General features: G+C 37.3%; 1 protein-coding gene across 1 annotated transcript in view; it reads left to right on the forward strand.

Annotated features, from left to right (window-relative positions):
• Window positions 1–21,048, forward strand: part of ATP2C1 (ATPase secretory pathway Ca2+ transporting 1) — a 132,210-nt gene that overhangs the window by 71,710 nt on the left and 39,452 nt on the right. Inside the window, exons 7-10 of the mRNA XM_046678137.1 lie at window positions 438–546; window positions 16,918–17,073; window positions 17,840–17,908; window positions 18,856–18,931. Of these exons, the coding sequence (XP_046534093.1) occupies window positions 438–546; window positions 16,918–17,073; window positions 17,840–17,908; window positions 18,856–18,931 (410 nt within the window). The remainder of the gene's footprint in view (window positions 1–437; window positions 547–16,917; window positions 17,074–17,839; window positions 17,909–18,855; window positions 18,932–21,048) is intronic.

A 21,048-nucleotide genomic window follows, 5' to 3' on the forward strand; every position in this document is an offset into this window, starting at 1 on the left:
GGATCTGAACCCTGGGCCGCCGCAGTGGAGCTTGTGAACTTAACCACTCGGCCACGGAGCCGGCCCCTGATTTTGAGATTCTTGAGACGTGGATTTACTCAAGAGAAATTGTTTTGTGTATGACTGTGCCAGGCTCTGTTGTCGGTGCAGTGTTGCACAGTCACACAGACCCAGATGATTCCAAACGGTGCTTCAAGTCTTCACATTTTACCTCGAACAACTGGTCAGTTTTTCCAACGCTGTTTTGTCATCTGAGCTTCTTAGTTACCAAGACCACAAAAATAATCCTTTTCTTCATTCTTATATTTGACTTATCTCCTTAGAAGTGTAAGAATGCAATATATTTTCCCTCAGGCAACCCCACTGGAAAGAATTTTGTTAAATAAGTGGCATGGCTTTCTTTTCTCAGCCGTGGTTGTTTCTGTTTCGTGTTACAGTGTGCGTGAAGGAAAATTGGAACATACGCTTGCACGAGACTTGGTTCCAGGTGATACAGTTTGCCTTTCTGTTGGGGACAGAGTTCCTGCTGACTTACGCTTGTTTGAGGTAAGTTTGGTGTCTTAATCTGTTTGGATACTATAACAAAATACTGCAGACCAGGTAGAATTAATTTTCTCAAAGTTCACGTGCTAATAGGAAAAAATTTGTCAGAGTATTGGACTAGTGTATATTTTATTCACTCAGCAAATATATATTGAAGATTTACTCTGAGTTCAGTAAGGAAATTTTTGACCTTTTAAAGCTTGATGCTATTAAAATTAGAAGCATATGCTTTGTGAAGTATTTTATTTAGTTCTTGTTTTCCCCCTACTTGTTAACTTTTCAGACACTTAATTAGGTTGTTTTATTCTGCAGTGCTGTAATTAGGTTGATTTTGTTCTAGTTAATCCAGTTTTACATGTATAGTTGAACATCTTTGATTTCTCTATCACTTTCCTATCCTATTCGTTTTACCTGCTACCTGGTACCTTGAGCAAGCTTGTGCAACTACTTTGACAGTAGATTGAGGTAACTTTCCTAAAAGATTTCGTGCTGCCTCTAGATTTAAATATACTGACTTGAGACATAATAAGGCTGATAAGCTTGATTTCTCTTCTGGACACAGAAGCTGCTAGCTTTTTAGAATTAAATTGGCTTATTGGAGTACTGGATGATTTTGTAAGGCGAGCTGGTCATTTGATGTACCTGCCTAAAATATACTCTTGATTAGGACGTAAGGGAAACAGAAAATTCCTCAGTTAGCCTTGGGATATTATTAATTTCTCACAAACAAAGCATTTGGATTTCACTTTAGAAAAAACAAGGCCCTGGACTTCTGCGGTATAGTTCTCTTCTTGTGGATTTGGCCCAAGGCCAAGGTTGCCATTTTAACATTGTCATGCTGCAACTCTAGGGTTCCTGTCATAAATTTCAGTGGTTCAGATTTTGGCTGTAAATCTTGTCTGGGCCTTCAGTAGTATCCTTTCATCACGTTCAGTAACTTGACTGCTGTAGAACTTTTTTCTGTTATTATATGTTCATAGACTGTGTCTTAAGTCAGCTCCGGCTGCTATAATAAAATAGCATAGACTGAGTGGCTTAAACAACAGACATTTATTTCTTACAGTTCTGGGGCCTGGGAAGTCCACAGTCAGGATCTGCAGAGTTTGGTTTCTGGTGAGGGCTCTCTTAGCTTGCAGCCTTCTTCCTGTGTCTCATATAGCAGAGAGAGTGATCTCTCTTCCTCTTCTTATGAAGCCACTAATCTCATTATAAAGGCCTCACCCACATGACCTTATCTAACCTTAATGGCTTCCCAAGGCCCCATCTCTGATTACCATCATATTGGAGATTAGGGCTTCAACATGGATTTTAGGAGGACACAATTCAGTCCATAGCAGCCTGAGACTGTCATTTGTAAACACTTTTTAAAGACTATTAATATTGACAACTTAAGGAATTCTTTATTTTGTTTTCTTGCCTGAGTTAGTTTTTCATAGCCAAGGAGTGAGCCAATATGTGTTGGTGGCAGTGACCTTACTAGTTTAGAGTCACTAGTGCAGCTGAGATAGTAAAAACTTAGAGGACTTGAGCTATGGACATGTTTTCCAGTTTTTTTCTTGAGGATTTTTATTTTCACTTTAATAGTATTTGAGAACAGGCACCATTGGCCAGCTAATGGTGGCGGCCAGTATATAGTCAGGCAGTGACTTTAGGTGAAGCAGTCTTATAGACTGTGTAGCTGCATAACAGTACATTTTGCCTTTTTGGAAACACAGAATATTTTCCATATTGTTCCAGATAAAGTCTAGAGCAATGTTTGAACAAGAATTCTTTGAAAGAGAAAACAATGTAAGAGTCAGAGGAAGAGAGAATTTCTTTTGTCTGTTGAAAATATTTTACCTCTCTCAGCTATAACTTTCTAACTAAGCCCAAAACGTTGCCTGAAATCTAGCAAGATTTTCTTTCACTTGGAGTTCTAAATGATTAATCCCATTGACACTTTCTTTTGTGGCTCATGTGCTTAGGGTTAGTCCATGTCATTCTGTGAATCTCTTCAAGATGTAGACATTGAGTACAAGCACCATCTTTTTTTTTTTTAACCGAATTTTGATATAGTAATTTTCTAAATGTATCAAACTTCCTTTAGAGAACTACCACTTATTTGGTGAGAGCCAAGAATTAGCCATTTTTATGATGCTAGATTATCAGACCATTTAAATCTGGGCAGAAAGATTATCTCCACTGGAAGTCAAGGTCTACTGGGGCCAGGCTCAGAAGTCCAAACTTAGAACAAGCCAGTTGGCATTACAGAGTGAGCCTTTTTACCTCACGATCCATGTACTTTGTTAAAGGATAGTAGTTGCCTCAGTGAGTAGTTTTTGGTGTCTTTAGGGTTGTTCCTTCCTGTTCCTTAGTTCTCAGAGAGTAAAAACCAAAGATAATGATCGGTGTGGTTGAACAAGCACAGATCTACTTTGGCTACCTACCAACTGAAGAAGTTAGAGACAGTCTCTCTGAAACCTCACTTAGGCATTCTTTTCCCTTCTTTAAGGCTCACATTTGTGCCCACTCTTGTTAAGAACCACTAGCAAGCATCTTCCTCTGTGTTAAGTAGCTCCATTAGTGGAGCTATCTTTCAGTGTTAGAGCTTTCTAACCTCCCGAGTTACAAAATATATTTTCCATTTACTCAGTGAAAAACTTGATATTCTGGCAAAACTCAGATTCTGATTTGGTTTACTATGTTTTTTCAAAAAGGAATCTTTTCAAACATTTGTTAGAAATAAGCATGTAGTGATATTTTAAATTTGGTTATTTTGGTGATGAAACTAATTTAGGCAAAATGTAATTCCTCTCTTTGGAAATCAGTCTGTCTTAGAAGTCATTTTAGCCATTCAGTAAATATTTGAGTACCATGTATAGAGCACCATACCAGGCTTCAGGGCTCGGAAGTAAAAAAGACACAGTTTGTGCCCTTTCTCCTAGGAGAAACCATCTTGCAAACAACTGTGATTCAAAGAGTAAAACGTGTCTGCTTATGAATGAATGGACCATGTGAGCTCAGGCAAGCCTCTTACTATTTGCAGGCCACAGTTTTTTCACTGTGACATAGAGTTGCCCTAGGGCAATGTATGCTAACTTTTAATGCGCAGAGTAATCATGTGGATTCTGTTTTGGCATGCCTGGGGTGAGGCTGAGAGTCTGCATTCCTAACTAGCTCTTAGTCCCTGCCAAAAGTGCCGGCCCATCCACCACATATAAAAATATCTTTTTAAAGAAACAGCTTTATTGAGATATAATTTACATTCCAAACAATTTACACATTTAAAATGTACCATTCACTGGTTTTTGGTATATTCAGAATTGTGCAACCATCACCAGAGTCTAATTGTAGAATGTTCTTAGCATTCTGAAAAGAAAGCTCTCACGTTTTAGTGGTCACTAAACGTGACCTCTTTTCCTCTGCCCTACAGGCTAGCAGGCAGGAATCTGCCTGCTCTCTCTGTATCCATGTGCCTATTGTGGACATTTTGTATAAGTGACATTATATACTATGTAATCTTTTGTGTCTGGCTTCTTTCAGTTAACAATGTTTTCAAGGTTTATCTATTTGTAGTATGTATCAGTACTTCATTGCTTTTTATTGCCAAATAGTATTCCGTTATATGCATATATCACAATTGTAAATCTGTTCACATTTAAAGTGATTACTGGTAGAGAAGGACTTTCTGTGCCATTTTGCTATTTGTTTTCTCTATGTGTTATATATTTTATGTTCCTCAATTCCTCCAATCTCTCGTTTTTTGTGTTTGATTTTCTTTTTTTAAAGTTTTCTTTGATTACCTCCTCAATTCCCTTTTCTCTGTATCTTTTATTTATTTTCTTAGTGGTTATGGTAAGGATTACAGTTAACATCCTAAATTTATAATAGTGCAGTTTGAATTGCTACCAGCTTTACTTCAATAGCATACCAAAACTTGGCTCCTGTACAGCTCACTTTTCCCACTACCTTCATGTTGTTGTCACAGATTATATCTTTATACATTGTATGCCTATTAACATAGATTTATGAGTATTTTATATATTTGTTTTTTAAGTCATATAGGAAAAACAGAGGAGTTACAAACTCAAAATACAATAATGCGGGCACTTATGTATACCTATGTATTTACCTTTACTGAAATTCTTTATTTCTTCATATAGCTTTGAGTTACTTTCTACTCCTTTTATTTCAGCTCAAAAGACTCTTTCAGCATTTCCATCAGCAATGAATTCTCTTAGCTTTTGTTTAAATGGGAATCTCTTAATTTTTCCTTCATGTATGAAAAATATTTTTGCTGGATATAGAATTCTCTGACATTTTTTTTTTCTTTCAGCATTTTAAATATGTCATTATACTGGTCCTATGCTCCATGGTTTCTGATAAGAAATGGCTGCTGTTCTTATTGAGGATCCCTTTTATGTGATGAGTTGCTTCAAGATTCTGTCTCTTTGTCTTTCAGCAGTTTGATTATAATGTCTCACTGTAAATGTCTGAGTTTATCCTATTTGGAAATTATTGAGCTTCTTTATGTATAGATTCATGACTTTGATTAAATTTGGGAAGTTTTCATCCATTATCTCTTCAGATATTCTTTCTGCCCGTTTCTATTTTTTTTTCTTCTGAGACTCTCACAATGCTTATATTAGTATTTTCTGTGGTACTCCACAGGTACTAGGCACTGTTCACTTTTCTTCATTCTCTTTTTTACTCTACCCTTCAGACTGGTTAATTTCAATCATCCTGTCTTCAAGTTTTCTCACTTTTTTTTGTCCTTGTTCAGATCTGCTATTGAACCCTTCTAGTGAACTTTTCATTTCAGTTATTGTGCTTTTCAGCATCAGGATTTCTATTTGTTTCCTTTTTATAATTTCTTTCTCTGTATTGATACCCTCTTTTTGTTCATTAATTCCTTCCCTGATTTCCTTTGGTTCTTCATCCATGGTTTCCTTCAGTTCATTGATTGTATTTGACAGTTGATTTAAAGTCTTTCTACTAGGTTCAATGTCTGGTCTTTCTCAGGGACAGTTTCTATCAGTTAATTTTTTCCTATGAATGGGTTGTACTTTCTTGTTTCTCTGTATTTTTTGTTGAAAACTGGGTGTTTTGAATATTATGATGTCATGATTCTGTACATCAGATTCTGCCTTTTCTCAGGGTTTGTTGTTTTTGGTTGTTGAGGGCTGCAGTGGTCCATTCTGTTTAGTGACTTTTCGAAATTATTTTTGCAAAGATTGTATTCCTTGTTGTGTGTGGTCACTGAAGTTTCTTTTTCATTTTTTCAGCATTCAGCCTTATCCATGTGGAGCCAGAAAGGAAAAAAATAAATGCCACTCTCCTGGTCTTTGCAGTTTGTCTCTGAGCTGGGCCACTTCTTCAACACTGAGCTAGGCTCCCTACAATGTTGCTTTCACTTTCACCTCCTGCTTGCACCAAACCCACAGATCTGCCAGAGGTGCAAACCTCCAGTCCTCTCAGGTCTTTTCTGAGCATGCATCTGGTTCTGGGCATACGTTTTGCACTCTGTCTTCCCTGGTGTATAAGGTGGCCCTTCCAAGCCCTTATTCCTTCAAGAAACTTCCACTTCAGCCTTCCTTCTCAGTCTTTGAGTGTGTCTGTTGCTTGTGCTCTTCTCTGTCCCTCTAGCTGGGATGGGGTTGGGGTGTGAAATAAAGGTCAGCCTCTGTACCAGTCCCTCAGTGAACTGCCACACTGGTCAGTACACAACTGTAGTATTTTAAGAATGAGGTCCAGGGGCTGGCCCTGTGGCCAAGTGATTAAGTTTGCATGCTCCACTTTGGCAGTTGAGGGTTTTGCTGGTTCAGATCCTGAGTGTGGAGATGTCATTGCTCATTAGGCCATGCTGAGGCGGCATCCCACATAGCACAACAGAAGGGCCTGCAACTAGAACATACAACTATGTACTGGGGGCTTTGGGGAGAAGAAGGAGGAGGAGGAAAAAAAAAGAAGATTGGCAACAGATGTTAGCTCAGGTGCCAATTTAAAAAAAAAAAAAGAATGAGGTCCATGTTGCCCCCTGACTACCAGTAAGCTGTACCAGAAACACAAGCTTCCATCCTCATAGCCACTGCTGCTTCTCTGAGGAACAGGGAATAGGAGGCAGTAAACAAGAATGCCACAATGCTTTTTTTAACCAAAATTGAGTTGCCTTTTTCTTCATTAAGCACTCTGTGGTTGCTTTAAGTTTTTGATTCCAGAGTTGATTCTCTCAGTTTTTGCTAGCTTATGATTGTTTTAGTGGAGGAATAAGTTCTTTGGGTGCCCTACTTCACTATTTTCTGTGGCATTACTCCTGAGTTGTAAGTTGTTTTTTTAAGCAGGTTTGGCCATCTGCAGAGCCATGCCAGCATTTTACTTTGCTGCTGTTTCCCAGGCAGACTAACTGCCTGTGCACTTCTTTTATGGGAAATGGATTGTGCTAAGGAGTCCAAAGTTTTAATGAGTCTGAAGTTTTAATGAGAAACAGTAAAAATTCCTTAGAGTGGTAGTCAGCTTCTTATTCTGTTGTCCCCACCTACTAGTTTGTGGGGTTTTTTGGTTTTTTTTTTTGTAAATCTGGCTAGGGGTTTGCCAATTTTATTTATCTTCTCAAAGATCCAGCTCTTTGTTTCATTGATCCTTTCTGCTGCCTTTTTTGCTTCAATAGCATTTATTTCTGCTCTGATTTTTATTACTTCTCTCCTTCTGCTGACTTTGGGCTTTGTTCTTCTTTTTCTAATTCAATTAGATGTAGTTTGAGATTGCTTATTTGGGCTTTTTGTTGTTTGTTAAGGTGAACCTGTGTTGTGATGAATTTCCCTCTTAATATGGCTTTTACTGCATCCCATATGAGTTGGTATGGTATGTTTTCATTTTCATTTGTCTCCAGATATTTTTTGACTTCTGCTTTAATCAGTGATCCATTGGTGGTTCAATAGCATATTGTTTAGTCTGGACATCTTTGTCCCTTTCTCAACTTTTTTCTTGTAGTTAATTTCTAGCTTCATAGCATTGTGATCAGAAAAGATGCTTGTTATTGTTTCAATCTTCTTAAACTTATTGAGGCTTGCTTTGTTTTCCAGCATATGGTCTATCCTTGAGAATGTGCTGTGCACACTTGAGAAGAATGTGTATTTTGCTGTTTTTGGATGGAGGGTTTTGCATATGTCTATTAGGTCCAACTGTTCCAGCTTTTCATGTAATTCCACTGTTTCCTTATTGATTGTCTATCTGGATGATCTATCCATTGATGTGAGTGGAGTGTTGAGGTCCCTGACTGTGTTATTATTAATGTCTTCTTTTAGATTTGTTAATAGTTTCTTTATGTACTTTGGTGCTTCTCTGTTGGGTGCATAGATATTTATTTACAAGGTTATGTCTTGTTGGTGGAGTGTCCCTTTAATCATTATACACTGCCCCTCATTGACTCTTTACCTTTCTTATCTTGAGGTCTACTTTGTCTGATAGAAGTATTGCGACACCTTCTTTCTTTTGTTTGCCATTAGCTTGGAGTATCGTCTTCCATCCCTTCACTCTGAGTCTGTGTTTCTCGTTGGAGCTGAGATGTGTTTCCTTGGAACTGAGACGTGTTTCCTGGAGGCAGCGTATTGTTGGGTCTTATTCTTTAATCCGTCTTGACACTCTGTGTCTTTTTATTGGAGAATTCAACCCATTTACCTTTAGGTTGATTATCCATATATGAGCACTTAATGCTGCCATTTTATCACTTGTTTTCCAGTTCTCCTGCATTTCCTTTGTTTCTCGTCCTATGTATTTTGGTCTACAAATTGAGTTATGTAGTTTTTTATGTTATGTTTCTTTGTTTTCTCCTTTTTTATTATTTGTGTCTCTTTCCTGCTTTTTTGTTTAGTGGTTCCCCTGAGGTTTGTATTCAGAATCTCGTGTATAAGTTGTCCATTTCCTGATGGCCTCTTATTTCCTTAGACTAAACTGATTCAGTCCCTTTCCTCTTCCCCTCCTCAGCTGTTTTTCTCACGTCTTATTCCATCTTGTGTTGTGAGTTTGTGATTAAAATTACAAGATTATCTTTGTTTTTGGTGTTTTCTTTCTCCTGATCTTTAATGTTCTTCTTGAGTATTTGCTAACTTGTGATGGATAACTATAGTTTTCTGATTTTTGTCTACCTACTTATGTCCTTACTCCGTGCTTTGTAACCCCTTTCTCCCTTTTTTTTCAGGTATGAGGGCCTTCTTGAGGATTTCTTGTCACAAGGTGGGGAAGGGGGGCATCTCGTGGCTACAAACTCCCTTAGCTTTTGTTTATCTGGGGAAGTTTTTATTTCTCCGTCATATCTGAAGGATATTTTTGCTGGGTAGAGTATTCTTGGCTGAAAGTTTTTGTCCTTCAAAGATTTGAGTATGTCATTCCAGTCTCTCCTAGCCTGTAAGGTTTCTGCAGAGGAATTTGCTAAAAGCCTGCTAGGAGTTCCTTTGTAGGTTATTTTCTTCTGCCTTGCTGCCCTTAGTATTTTTTTCTTTGTCATTCGCTTTTGCCAGTTTCACTACTGTAGGCCTTGCAGTAGGTCTTTTTACATTCACATATTTAGGAGAATTGGTAACCTTTTCCACATGGACTTCCATCTCCTTCCCTGAGTTTGGGAAGTTCTCTGCTATTATTTCTTTGAACAAGCTTTCTGCTCCTTTCTCCTTCTCTTCTCTCTCTTGAATACCTATAATTCTTACGTTGCATTTCCTAATTGTCAGATATTTCTCAGACAATTTCTTTGTTTCTTTTTAGTCTTAGTTGTCTCTCCTCCTCTATCTGGAGCATTTTAACATGTCTGTCTTCAGTTATGGTGATACACCCCTCTATGGTGTCTGCTGCAGCATTTAGAGAATCCATATTTTGTTTTATCTCCAACATTGTGTCTTTCATCTACAGTATTTCTGATTGGTTCTTCTTTATAGTTTCAATCTCTTTTGTGAAGTAGCTCCTGAACTCGTTGAATTGTTTCTGTATATTCTCTTTCAACTTGTTGAATTTTTTTTTATTTTCTATTTTTTTTATTTTCACTTTTTTCTGAGGAAGATTAGCCCTGAGCTAACATCTGCTGCCAATCCTCCTCTTTTTACTGGAGAAGACTGGCCTTGAACTAACATCTGTATCCATCTTCCTCTACTTTATATATATGTCAGACGCCTGCCATAGCATAGCTTGACAAGTGGTGTGTAGGTCTGCACCCAGAATCTGAACTGAAGAACCCGAAGCAGAACATGCTAACTTAACTGCTGTACCACAGGGCTGGCCCCTTGTTGACTTTTCTGATGATAGCTATTTTGAATTCTCTGTCATTTAGATTATGTATGTCTGTGTCATCAGGAGTGACTTCTGGGTACTTGTCATTTTTTTCTCTGGTCTAGAGATTTAATATAATTCTTGATACTACTTGAGGGCGTGGCTCTGTTATTGCGCATCATGGTATTTTTGGTCACACTTACCACCTGTTGCCACTGGATGGGGGTCAAGAACTGCATATTCTGAGCACTCTGTATTCCACTGGGATCCCAGGCACTGGAGCCAGTGCTGTGGGGGGGAGGTGGTGGGCGGGGGGGGCCACTTTCTTCTGCATGCTCTTGGGGTTTTCTTGCTCTGCCCTCGATACCTGCTCTCCTGGGGTGTTGACTTGATGATGTCACCCCCATGTTAACTTTCACCTTGGTAGGGGCTTTCACCTAGGCTGCAGCGGCCCTCAGGGACCTTTGATGTTCCTGTGAACGGATGTCCCCTCCCCTGTTCCTTCCCTCTTGGAGGCTGCCCGCAGTCCCAGATTCTAGTCTTTTGGTGAGGGAGCAAACTTTTCTCTTACCCTGTTCCTCCTCTGAGGGGGGCTCCAGCCTCTCTGCCCTGCGTTGTATGGCTTCGTGGGGCTCATGACGTTTTTTCTGTTGTGTTTTTATGTCTTCTGTTGGAGTATGAATATCTTTTTCATTGTATGGTGGAGGGGAGAGATTACTGGGAAAGCTCATTCTGCCATGACACTGATGTCACTTGTGAGTTGCAAGTTTTTATATTGACTTCAATGTATTTTTCTGGTAATTGATTTATAGTATGTTGTTCCCCCTCTTACTATGAGTCATTACTGAAACTTCACGTTTAAAAGTGTCTGAATTATTAAACTTATGTACAGACTTGTAAAAAGCAATTTACAAACGTTTTAGGATGTAGAGATTTTAAATTGGCTTTTGAAAGAAGTTGATTAGAATGTTGAAGACGATGTATGGTATATTTGTGGAATTTAAAAACATTCCTATTCACTAAAAACTGTTTGATGTAATTACTCGTGTTTGACTTTGGAAAGGATGTATATTTCTGTAATAGTTTTATCATTATACAGTTCAGAAAACCCCTCCATATTTAGAGCATTGGGAGTGTTTGTTCTCTTAGATTGTATAAGCTTGAATCTGTTTAGTGTTTGTTGTCTGATTTTTATAGTTCCCTGGTTAAAAAGCAGTGTGAGCTGAGGAATGCTATTCATGTTTAAAATGCTGAAGAGAAAGAACTACTTTTTCTCACTAAGTCACCTGAATTTAAAAAGACAATATAGGCAGGTTAGAAGTGATACTTAGTGTCCTTGTTTTAAGATTTTCGTTCGTATTGGTAGGAAAGGACTGTTGCAAAAGTAGGATCCATTTTTGAAATGTGGTTTCTTTGAACAGTCATAGTGAAATACAGTGGAAATCATCGTTAACCAAATCCTGGCCCTTAAATTATTGGCAGCTTGATCAAGTTGAATCTGTGCACTTGAGTCAGAAAGTTAAAAATTCATGCAAGCATTTACCATGGGGGAAAAGGCATTGCATGTAGCCTTTTCAGTAGTTTATAACACTTCGTTGGTTGGGCTTTGATTTTTAATAAGGTAGAGCTCATGAAGAATTCTCAATTACATTTTCCTTCATTTGAGTAAACCATAAGAGGAATCTTAATTTTTGAGAGCAGAAGTAAGAAATTTTATCCTGCTCAGGCAGCTGCAGATAAATATTTTTGAAGATTCCTTTCTGGGGAAAGAAATCCATTTCTGAAATGCTTTTAATTTGAGACTAGACAGGTGATTGACTTAACATAACATCATACAGTATACCAAGCTGCTCTTTTTTTTTTTTTTTGAGGAAGATTAGCCCTGAGCTAACTGTTGCCAATCCTCCTGTTTTTTCTGAGGAAGACTGGCCCTGAGCTAACATCTGTGCCCATCTTCCTGTACTTTATATGTGGGACGCCTACAACAGCATGGCTTGGCAAGCGGTGCCGTGTCTGCACCTGGGATCCGAACCGGAGAACCCTGGGCCGCCAAAGCAGAACGTGCGCACTTAACCGCTGTGCCACTGGGCCAGCCCCCAAGCTGCTCTTTAGTCTGAGAACTTTTTTGTAGCTGCCAGTTCCATATTAGCTGTAATTTTTTTAAGCAGTCACTTGTGCTTTTCAGGAAACCTTTTTGACTTTGGCATTTACTTTTTTTCTGCCTAATGTTTTATAGGAATAATCCTGTGAATTTTTTCAACCATTTTTATTCTGTAGGTGTTAAATATTCAGATTGTGGATAATGTATGCATCTGGATTCTTATTTATATTCTGATTTTTGAACTGTGTTGTGTCTTATTTTACACCTTCGCTAGAGTGCCTGAGGAAGAATGAAGAGAAAGAGAATCAGTTTCCCTGTAGAGTAATAGCTTTTTCTGAAGGTTTAATATTTAAACTTTTGGCTCGAAGGCATGGAGCTGGCTGATTCTTTGACTTCATTTTATCCTACCTTTCTGTCTCTCATGGTTGCAGTGGATAAATGACTCTAATATCTTTGTTCTCAGATGAATTAAATTGTGACTTTGTTAAACTGTAGTAGGTTTGCCTAATTTATTAGACACCACCTGTCTTAGAAATGCCTTCCTTCTTCTCACTTTCTCAAAACTGCTTCCTGGGAAAACTCTTGCAGTCACCATTCAGAGAAAATCACTTGTAACTTAGAAAATATTCTTGCTCAACAGGCAGTTGAGATCTATGCAGTTTGCTTCATTGTATGATTTAGACATACTTCATCGATAACATACTTTTGATAATTTGAGTTTTACGAATATATAACTACATAGAACAAAAGGACAAGGGTCCAAAGACTTTTTCTTCTGCATCAGTTTGTATGGTAGACAAGGCTGATGGCTGTTGGTGCTGAAAATATGTGCCTCTTTTTTATAGAAAGACCTGATTTGAACAAAAATTCTTACTCTCTTACATGGTTCTTGTACTGCTAAGGCTGACACTGAATAGCTGGGTCACTGAGTGAGTCAATAAATCTATGCTTTTCCTCTGTTTTTAAAAAGTCAGATTAGGGGCCGGCCCCATGGCGCAGCAGTTAAGTTTGCACGTTCCGCCTCTCAGAGGCCCCGGGTTTGCTGGTTTGGATCCTGCGTGCGGACATGGCACCGCTTGGCATGCCATGCTGTGGTAGGCATCCCGCATATAAAGTAGAGGAAGATGGGCACAGATGTTAGCTCAGGGCCAGGCTTCCTCAGCAAAAAGAGGAGGAGTGTCAGTAATTAGCTCAGGGCTAATCTTCCTCAAAAAAAAAAATTAAAATAAAGATTATTTTTTTACTCCTTATCCCTATAGACAACCAGCTAATGTTAGTGTTTATCTGTGTTTAAGGTTGACATTCAAAGTAAAAAGTCTGCAATGGGAAAACGTAAATTTCACCCTTCTCAGAGAAGAGTTCTGTAGATGTATACAAGTTTTTGTTTGCTTTTAAATATCAGCAGGTCTCTTTTCTAATTAAGAGCTCAGAAGATTACATGCAGTTCTGGTTTTTGTAACGAAGAGCTTACTAGATTAAAAAAAACCTTTCTGTTGACTTTTTGATTCAGAACAATATATAAATTTTAAATATATCTTTGCTTATTGTCTTCTCCTAGAAGTAGTTACAAAATTGGGGAGGAGAAATAATTTGCAAATTGATCCTCTAAATTATTAAGAGGAATCAGGAGTTAGTCAGTGTTGGGTCACCTCCATAGCTTACTATCTAAGTGATGTTGATGTTGGGTGAGTTACATAACCTTTCTTTTTTTTTAAATTAAAAAAAAATCTTTTAAAGATTGACATCTGAGCTAACATCTGTTGCCAATCTTTTTTTTTATCTTCTTCTCCCCAAAACCCAGAGTACATAGTTGTATATTCTAGATGTGACTGCCTCTGGTTGTGCTATCTGGGATGCAGCCTCAGCATAGCCTGACGAGCAGTGCCATGTCTGCACCCAGGATCTGAACCAGTGAAACCTCAGGCCGCTGAAGCAGAATGCACGAACTTAACCACTCGGCCATGGGGCTGGCCCCTACATAACCTTTCAAACTATCTGTAAAATAGGGCTAATAGTGATAGTACTTGCCTCATTGGAGTTGTTAGTGGCTAAGTAGTTGTCAGTAGATAACTTAGCATAGGTATGTAGCATAGTGCCTAACAGATAGTGCACAGTGAAATGTCACCTGATTAGTTTTAGTAGTAATATCATCTTTGAAAAAAGACCTAACTTTTTTTCTTACCTTGGTAATAAATGTGTTAGTGTGAAAAATTATATAGTCCTAAGATTAATTTGGAAAGAAAAGTCAAATAAATAATATTCCTTGAATATTGAGAAATTCTATTGCTTTTGAATATGGCAGATTTTTTTTTTTTAACTTGTAGTTGAGTTGAGGTAATGAACTCACATTTACCTGGCTTGTCTTTGTATACAAATTATATGAAATGGGAAGCCTTTTAAAAAGTAAAGGACTGTTGATCTGTGTTTTAAGAAATATTTTTTATAAGCCTGTTTTTGTTTTTGTTTTTTGGTGAGGAAGATTCACAGTGAGCTAACATCCGTTGTCAATCTTCCTCTTGTTTTGCTTGAGGAAGATTAGTCCTGAGCTAACGTCTGTGCCAGTCTTCCTCTGTTTTATGTGGGGTGCCACCACAGTTTGGCTCGATGAGCAGTGCTAGGTCTGCACCCAGGACCAAACCTGCAAACCCCAGGCCACTGAAGCAGAGCATGCGAACTTAACCACTACACCACCAGCCCAACCCCCTTCGTTCTGAACATTTTTAAGCTTTATGATCTAATGTTATAAACTCCTTTTTTTTCTTTTGAGGAAGATTAGCCCTGAGCTAACATCTGCTGCCAATCCTCCTCTTTTTGCTAAGGAAGTCTGACCCTGAGCTAACATCTGTGCCCGTCTTCCTCTACTTTATACGTGGGATGCCTGCCACAGCATGGCTTGATAAGCAGTGCCATGAACGCACCCTGGATCTGAACCAGCGAACCTTGGGCCGCCTAAGTGGAACGTGTGAACTTAAATGCTGCACTACCGGGCCGGCCCCTAATCTTATAAACTCTTAGTTATATTTGCAAGATTATGTGGCTGCCTAACACAGGAACTTGCCACGCAGGTTCCTGCCCCTATGGGCTTTGTACTTTTTGCTCCCTTTCCCTGGAATCCTTTCTCCCTAATTATGGTCCAGCCTTGGGGTCCTCAGGTCAATCAGGGCTTTGCAAAAGGGACATCTACGTTTGAGAGATGTTCTCTCTTCTACCTAAAATGTCACTCTCCATCCTTATCATGCCTTTTCTCCCCACCACCAGGCATTATATTATATACTCTTCTTTATTTTTTTATTTTCCAAATTACTTTCCCATTGGAATAATAGCTGAGGGCAGGAACTTTGTTTTGTTTACTGCTGATTCCTACTTTGTGTGATGTAGAACTGGACCTGTCACATTATAAGAATTAATAAATACTTAAGTGAATGAATCAATGGTATTGGTCAAATTAAAACATAGTTTTATTGAGTAGATGGGGAGAAAGAATCCATGAATCAATTTTTAATAATTTTCTGAGATTTTTTAAAAGTATTTATGCTCATAAAAAATGAATCATTTCACAAGATGACATTTATTACTTTTCCCTTTCCCCTCCACCCCCCGCAACGAAAAAAAAGAAAAACAAGGTTTAAAGTTTAGACATGACCTGTCAGTCAAGAGGCATAGTCAGAACTCCAGCTCTGCGTATAATAGCGTTACCTGCTCTAGCTTCATTTTCCTTATCTTGTTTCCTTTCCAGGATCTAGCCCAGTGCCTGGTACATAGTTAAGGTAGTCAGTAAATGTTTGTTGGGTAAGTGAATCTGTAAAGTGAGTAAAAACATGAACTAGTGCTAGTTTCCCAAAGGGTGTCCTAAAGACTCTTGGATAAGAGCTTCTGGAATAAAGTGGATCAAAGAAGTTTGGAAAGCACTGTTCCATTGATTCTCAAACTTAAGTATACATCAGAATCACCTGGAGGACTTGTAAATACAATCTCTTCAGTTTATCCTCCCTACCTCCTTGTTTGAGGTAGGGCAGTGAATTTCTAACAAGTTCTGAGGTGGTTGAGGTGATATTAGTTCTGCTAGTCCTGCTGGGACCACACTTTAACAACCCCTGCTGTATCTGTACTCTTGTTGAGGTGATTCACACTAGTATATTGAAAGTTTTGAGAAGCACTGCAGTAGGGGAAACTGTTTAACTCTTAACTCAGTATTTCCAAGACTTACTTTACCATAGTACCCTTTCCATGTATATGTGTGTGTGTGTGTGTGTGTGTGTGTGTGAATCATCTATCTATCACGTTACACACAATGCCTCTTAACATCCTTGAAACTATTGTTCTGTGGGCCATACTTTCAGAAACAGAGCCAGATTACATTTACAGTGTTTTCCACATGTAAAATGATGATTTTTTTTTTCATGCTTGGGCAGGTGACTAAATTGTGTTAGGAGTGAAACCGTCGGAGTTGAACTCTGTTGCAGAGCTGAAAGAAAGTATGATAGTCATGATCTGCATGGAAACATTTATATACATTTTTGATTCTTGCTTAACATACATTTGGGAAATGTAGGGATGTGTAGCAAGAAAAATTTCATGAAAATTGAGCCCAAAATGATGAAGTGATTTCTTTTTCAGTACCTTTTATTGTTTATATTTCTCTTTCTTTTATGGTTGGTTTTAATCTGCCAAACACATTTTCAGAACTTTAGGTCATGGCAAAATTAGGAAAAAATAATTTGTTGTGAGAGTTGAGTTTTCGCCAGATAATGATTGTCTCGTCTAGTGTCGTCTTTTTCCTAGTTGTGTTTTGAAATTTAGGCTAATCTTCTTTAATGGTTTAGCACTCTACTCTGCATGTCAGATTTTGTTGACTTCATTTTTAAATATTGTTGTCCTTATTCCTGTCTTCTGTCTTAGAGTAGTGGATGTGATAAAAGATTTGAGTAATTAATAGGGGATATTTGAGGGAGAAGTGACATTTACAGACTCTTTAGACACTAAACGTCAGCACAGAGTCTTCACACTTGAACTTAATGGAATGCTTTATGTCCTCCAAGGCTGTGGATCTTTCCATTGATGAGTCCAGTTTGACAGGAGAGACAACACCTTGTTCTAAAGTGACGGCTCCTCAGCCGGCTGCAACTAATGGAGATCTTGCATCAAGAAGTAACATTGCCTTCATGGGAACACTGGTCAGATGTGGCAAAGCAAAGGTAGTTTTTTTCTTGTTTTGAAAATAACAGTTCCTTTGTTTTCAACCATTTTCTCGGTTCTTTTTTGCTAATTTAAGTGGATCTTTTCAAAATATATGACAAAGAAGTGACATAATTGAGCCTAACCCTTGGCGGGTATTTGTGAGTCTGAGGGGAAGCTGTGTCCCTGAGGTATAATATGTCCGTAGTTCTCCCATTTACCCGATAATGGATCCTTTAACAGCATAGTCCTCACTACCTGTTCTTGTTTTGGATAGAAACAGTGGCTCGTGGATATGTTCATAACTGGTTAAATAAAACTTTAATTCAGTTGATAGCATACTGGCTATAATATTCTGCCTACATTTCATTCACCTACTAATTGATTTCAGATTTTTTTTTCTGGATTCTAATATTCCCCAAATATAAAAGGCAGCATTCAGTAGCATTTGAAGGAGGAAAATAAACTACATTAAATGTTTCTATTGAGTATAACACAGATTCAAATTTCAGAAATATTAATATAGACAAAAAATGAGCCTCAGAATTGAGTCAGTATTAAGTTTAATGAAATGTTTGTTTTCAAGGTTTGTAACCTAAGCCGTAAATACTAATGATCTTTAATAAGATCAAAAAGGAAATTTGCTAAGGGAACTCTGAATGTGTATGTCAGACATCTTGACTGTGGCCAATGCGTTGGTGAAAGCTAATGAAGAGTTTATGTAGTTTTGGTTGAGAGAGAGGATTCCATTTGAATGTAAATATATTTTCCTGTTTTTCCCTTTAGGGTATTGTCATTGGAACAGGAGAAAATTCTGAATTTGGAGAGGTTTTTAAAATGATGCAGGCAGAGGAAGTGAGTACTTAGTTTCAAATCTGAAATTCTCCGTTATAAGTAGAAGAAAAGAGAATGTTAGTGGATTATTTTATGTACTATGGAAAGTAATATTTTATTCAGAATATCATTCAGTTGTCTGTGCTTAAAAACATAATTGGAAAGCCTGTAATTAGAGGGGGCTTGAATTGACATTGTTAATATTTGAAAACTTTTGATATTTGTTTAATATTTTAGGAGAAAAAAGGTATAGTCAATTATTTATAGGGCTTATTCTTTTTAGAAACTAGCTTTATCATATTAATTTTAGACATTACTAAATAGTATATTTGTACCTCAGAACATGTCCTCAACCAAAATTCCCAAGTTTACGCAATTCCGAGTAATGGGAAAAAAGATTGCAAAGTAAGATAACCTGGATGATACCCTTGTTTAAGGATATTGAAGATTAGTTCTCTCATTTAAAATACTTTCTTATATATAAAAAAGAAGTTGCATTCTACAAATGTCATATTCTCCCCAAGTTGTCTGGATTTCTCAGGTAATCTGCCAAGATTCTAGGATGATCACGTAGAAAACCATTCCAAGAAGCTTGGCAGTGAAGGGACCACCAGAGAAGGGATTTAGCGGATCAGGGAGCCAAGAGGATGAAAAGACAGATTACAAGCGTGTTTGTGGATACAGAAAGGAGAAAGATTGGAAAAGTGACGGCAGCTGGTGGCAGTGAAGTCCCGGAGAAGCTGATGGGGAGAATAGATTTCTCCTCAAAGACAGGCATAGGAACATGGACCTTTTCAGATAAACAGACTTTCTAAAGTCTAAGCCTCAGTTTCCTCAGTGAGGGGGGCGGTATTTATCTGAAGGGAGAATTGTGTATGTCATGGGGATGTTAAGCACTTAGCAGAGTCCCTGGCATGTAGCATATACATTTAGCTAATTGTGGTGACACTCTTCTCCAATTTGTCAAGGCGCCAAAAACCCCTCTGCAGAAGAGCATGGACCTCTTAGGAAAACAGCTTTCCTTTTACTCCTTTGGTATAATAGGTAAGAGAAGAGTGAGTATGTATATGTCATATGATTACTTAGGTTTTCTTTTTTGAGTGGGAAGGGAGAGGTTAGATACAAACATAATTTATTTATTGATTTAAATAATTATTTATTTTTTAGCTTACTACTACTTTTTTTAAATTATAAAACTAACCCACAGGCGTTGTCTTTTTCTACAAAGATGAAATAGAGCTCCATGTAATTCCTGTAATCAAACAGGTTTCTGTAAACATCTTAGTATTTATCTTTGTACAACAAAATGTGATAGTATTGTTTTATGGACTACTATTTTGTTTCACATATCCTATCATAAACATCTCGTTAAATAGATGCTCACAAATTTAAAGCTTGTATAGTATTCCATTGTGTGAATATATATGTATATATTTATAAATCAGGCCTCTTTTAGACATTTATGTGGGTTTCTTGAGTTGTTTTAATTATGTAAATGATTCTTCAGTGCATGTATCTTACTGTAAATACCCCTCATTTCCTTAGGATAAATTCTTAAAATTATTGAGTCAAAGAGAATCCATGTAATTTCTAAATTTTTGGTATGCTTTAAAGTGTTTTGTTTCATATTGCCAAGTAGTACCCTTCATCAGCAAGGCAAAAATGTCTCTCTTCCAGCACCCTTGCCAACTTTGCTGCCATTAACTTAACAGATGAATAAAAGACTTCTCATTATTTTATTTCACAATTCATTATTAGAGAAACTGAACACTCTGTCGTGTGTGTGTTGGTCCTTTCTGTTTTATTTTATGACCTGTCAATCTGTTTCTTTTGTCCCTTCTCTTATGGCTTGACTCTTAGATTGGTAACAGCTCTTTGTATAATTAGGATAGCAATCCTCTTGTTTAAGTTAGGAGTATTTTTTCCCCTCAATTTTTAAATTGCCTTTGGTGGATATATAATACACTTGGTAGGAAGGTGGGAGATGTGAGTAACTGAAACGTCCTCTTGCCCTTCCTATTGACAATCTCTGCACTTATGTTTTCTTTGTTTATTCTGTTCATAAAGACTCTTCCAACTCCATGTTGGGAAAATGTTTATATTTATTTGAACATCATTCTACTACATTAGTTTTTATTTTTGACACTTTATTTTACTATATTATTTAGAATTCATTCTAGTACAAGGCTTAAGGTAGAGTTATGACTTTTTAATCAAAGGTTAATTATTCTAGTACCGGCAATTCTATAGTCTATTCTTTATTCACTGAGTTGAAATGACATCTTTATCATACATTAAACACTTGCATCAATTTTGGAGTCTTTTCCCCTTTTCTCAAATTCTTTGTTATGCTATTTTAATTGTTCTTGCTAGCTTAATGTTTTAAAATCAATAATGTGATTTTAAAGCAATATTTCTGCTACGCATAATTATTTCTTTCTTTAATAATTCAGTGAAATAATTCTTTAAATATTAATTCTTTTGTTCTGTCTCTCTTTATCGTAAGCATAAAGTAGAAGATAGGAAGGTATTTGTTTCTCTTTTTAACTGGTGTGTATGTTCTCATAACTTCCTTCATTTGATTATTACTATTTATTTTCTAGAATTTATAAATGAATTTGATAAATTGAAGGGTATTTAGCCAATTAAATCTTTCCAGTTTATATTAACACTGTACCATGAAACCATCTTGAATTTAGTGATAAAAAGATGTTTCAACTCTATGATTCTAGTTTTCATATAATAATGCATTGAACATAATTTTTCTTGTTAGGATAATAAATAGAATAAGATAAGGGTCAAAATCAAAATCAGGGGTCAGCAGACACTTTTTTTGGGCAAAGGGCCAGATAATAAATATTTTAGCCTTTGGTCCTTGCAGTCTCTGTTGGAAATACTCAACTCTGCCATCAGCACAAAAGCAACCATAGACAATACACAAACAAATGGGTGTGGCTGTGTTCCAGCAAACTGTTACAGAAGCATGCAGGAGTCCCCTGGTATAATTCACTGGATGTAATTTCTTTTGTCAGGATGGTATTTGGAATGGGATCTTAGAGCGCTGAAATCTGGATCATTATTTTGTAGTTATAGAAAGATAAAGAAAAACCTTGTTATACATGTCCTTATTGATGGAGAATACAATCTTGAAGTTGCTTTGT

This window comes from Equus quagga, chromosome 1 (genome assembly GCF_021613505.1).
Source record: "Equus quagga isolate Etosha38 chromosome 1, UCLA_HA_Equagga_1.0, whole genome shotgun sequence".
NCBI lineage: Eukaryota > Metazoa > Chordata > Mammalia > Perissodactyla > Equidae > Equus > Equus quagga.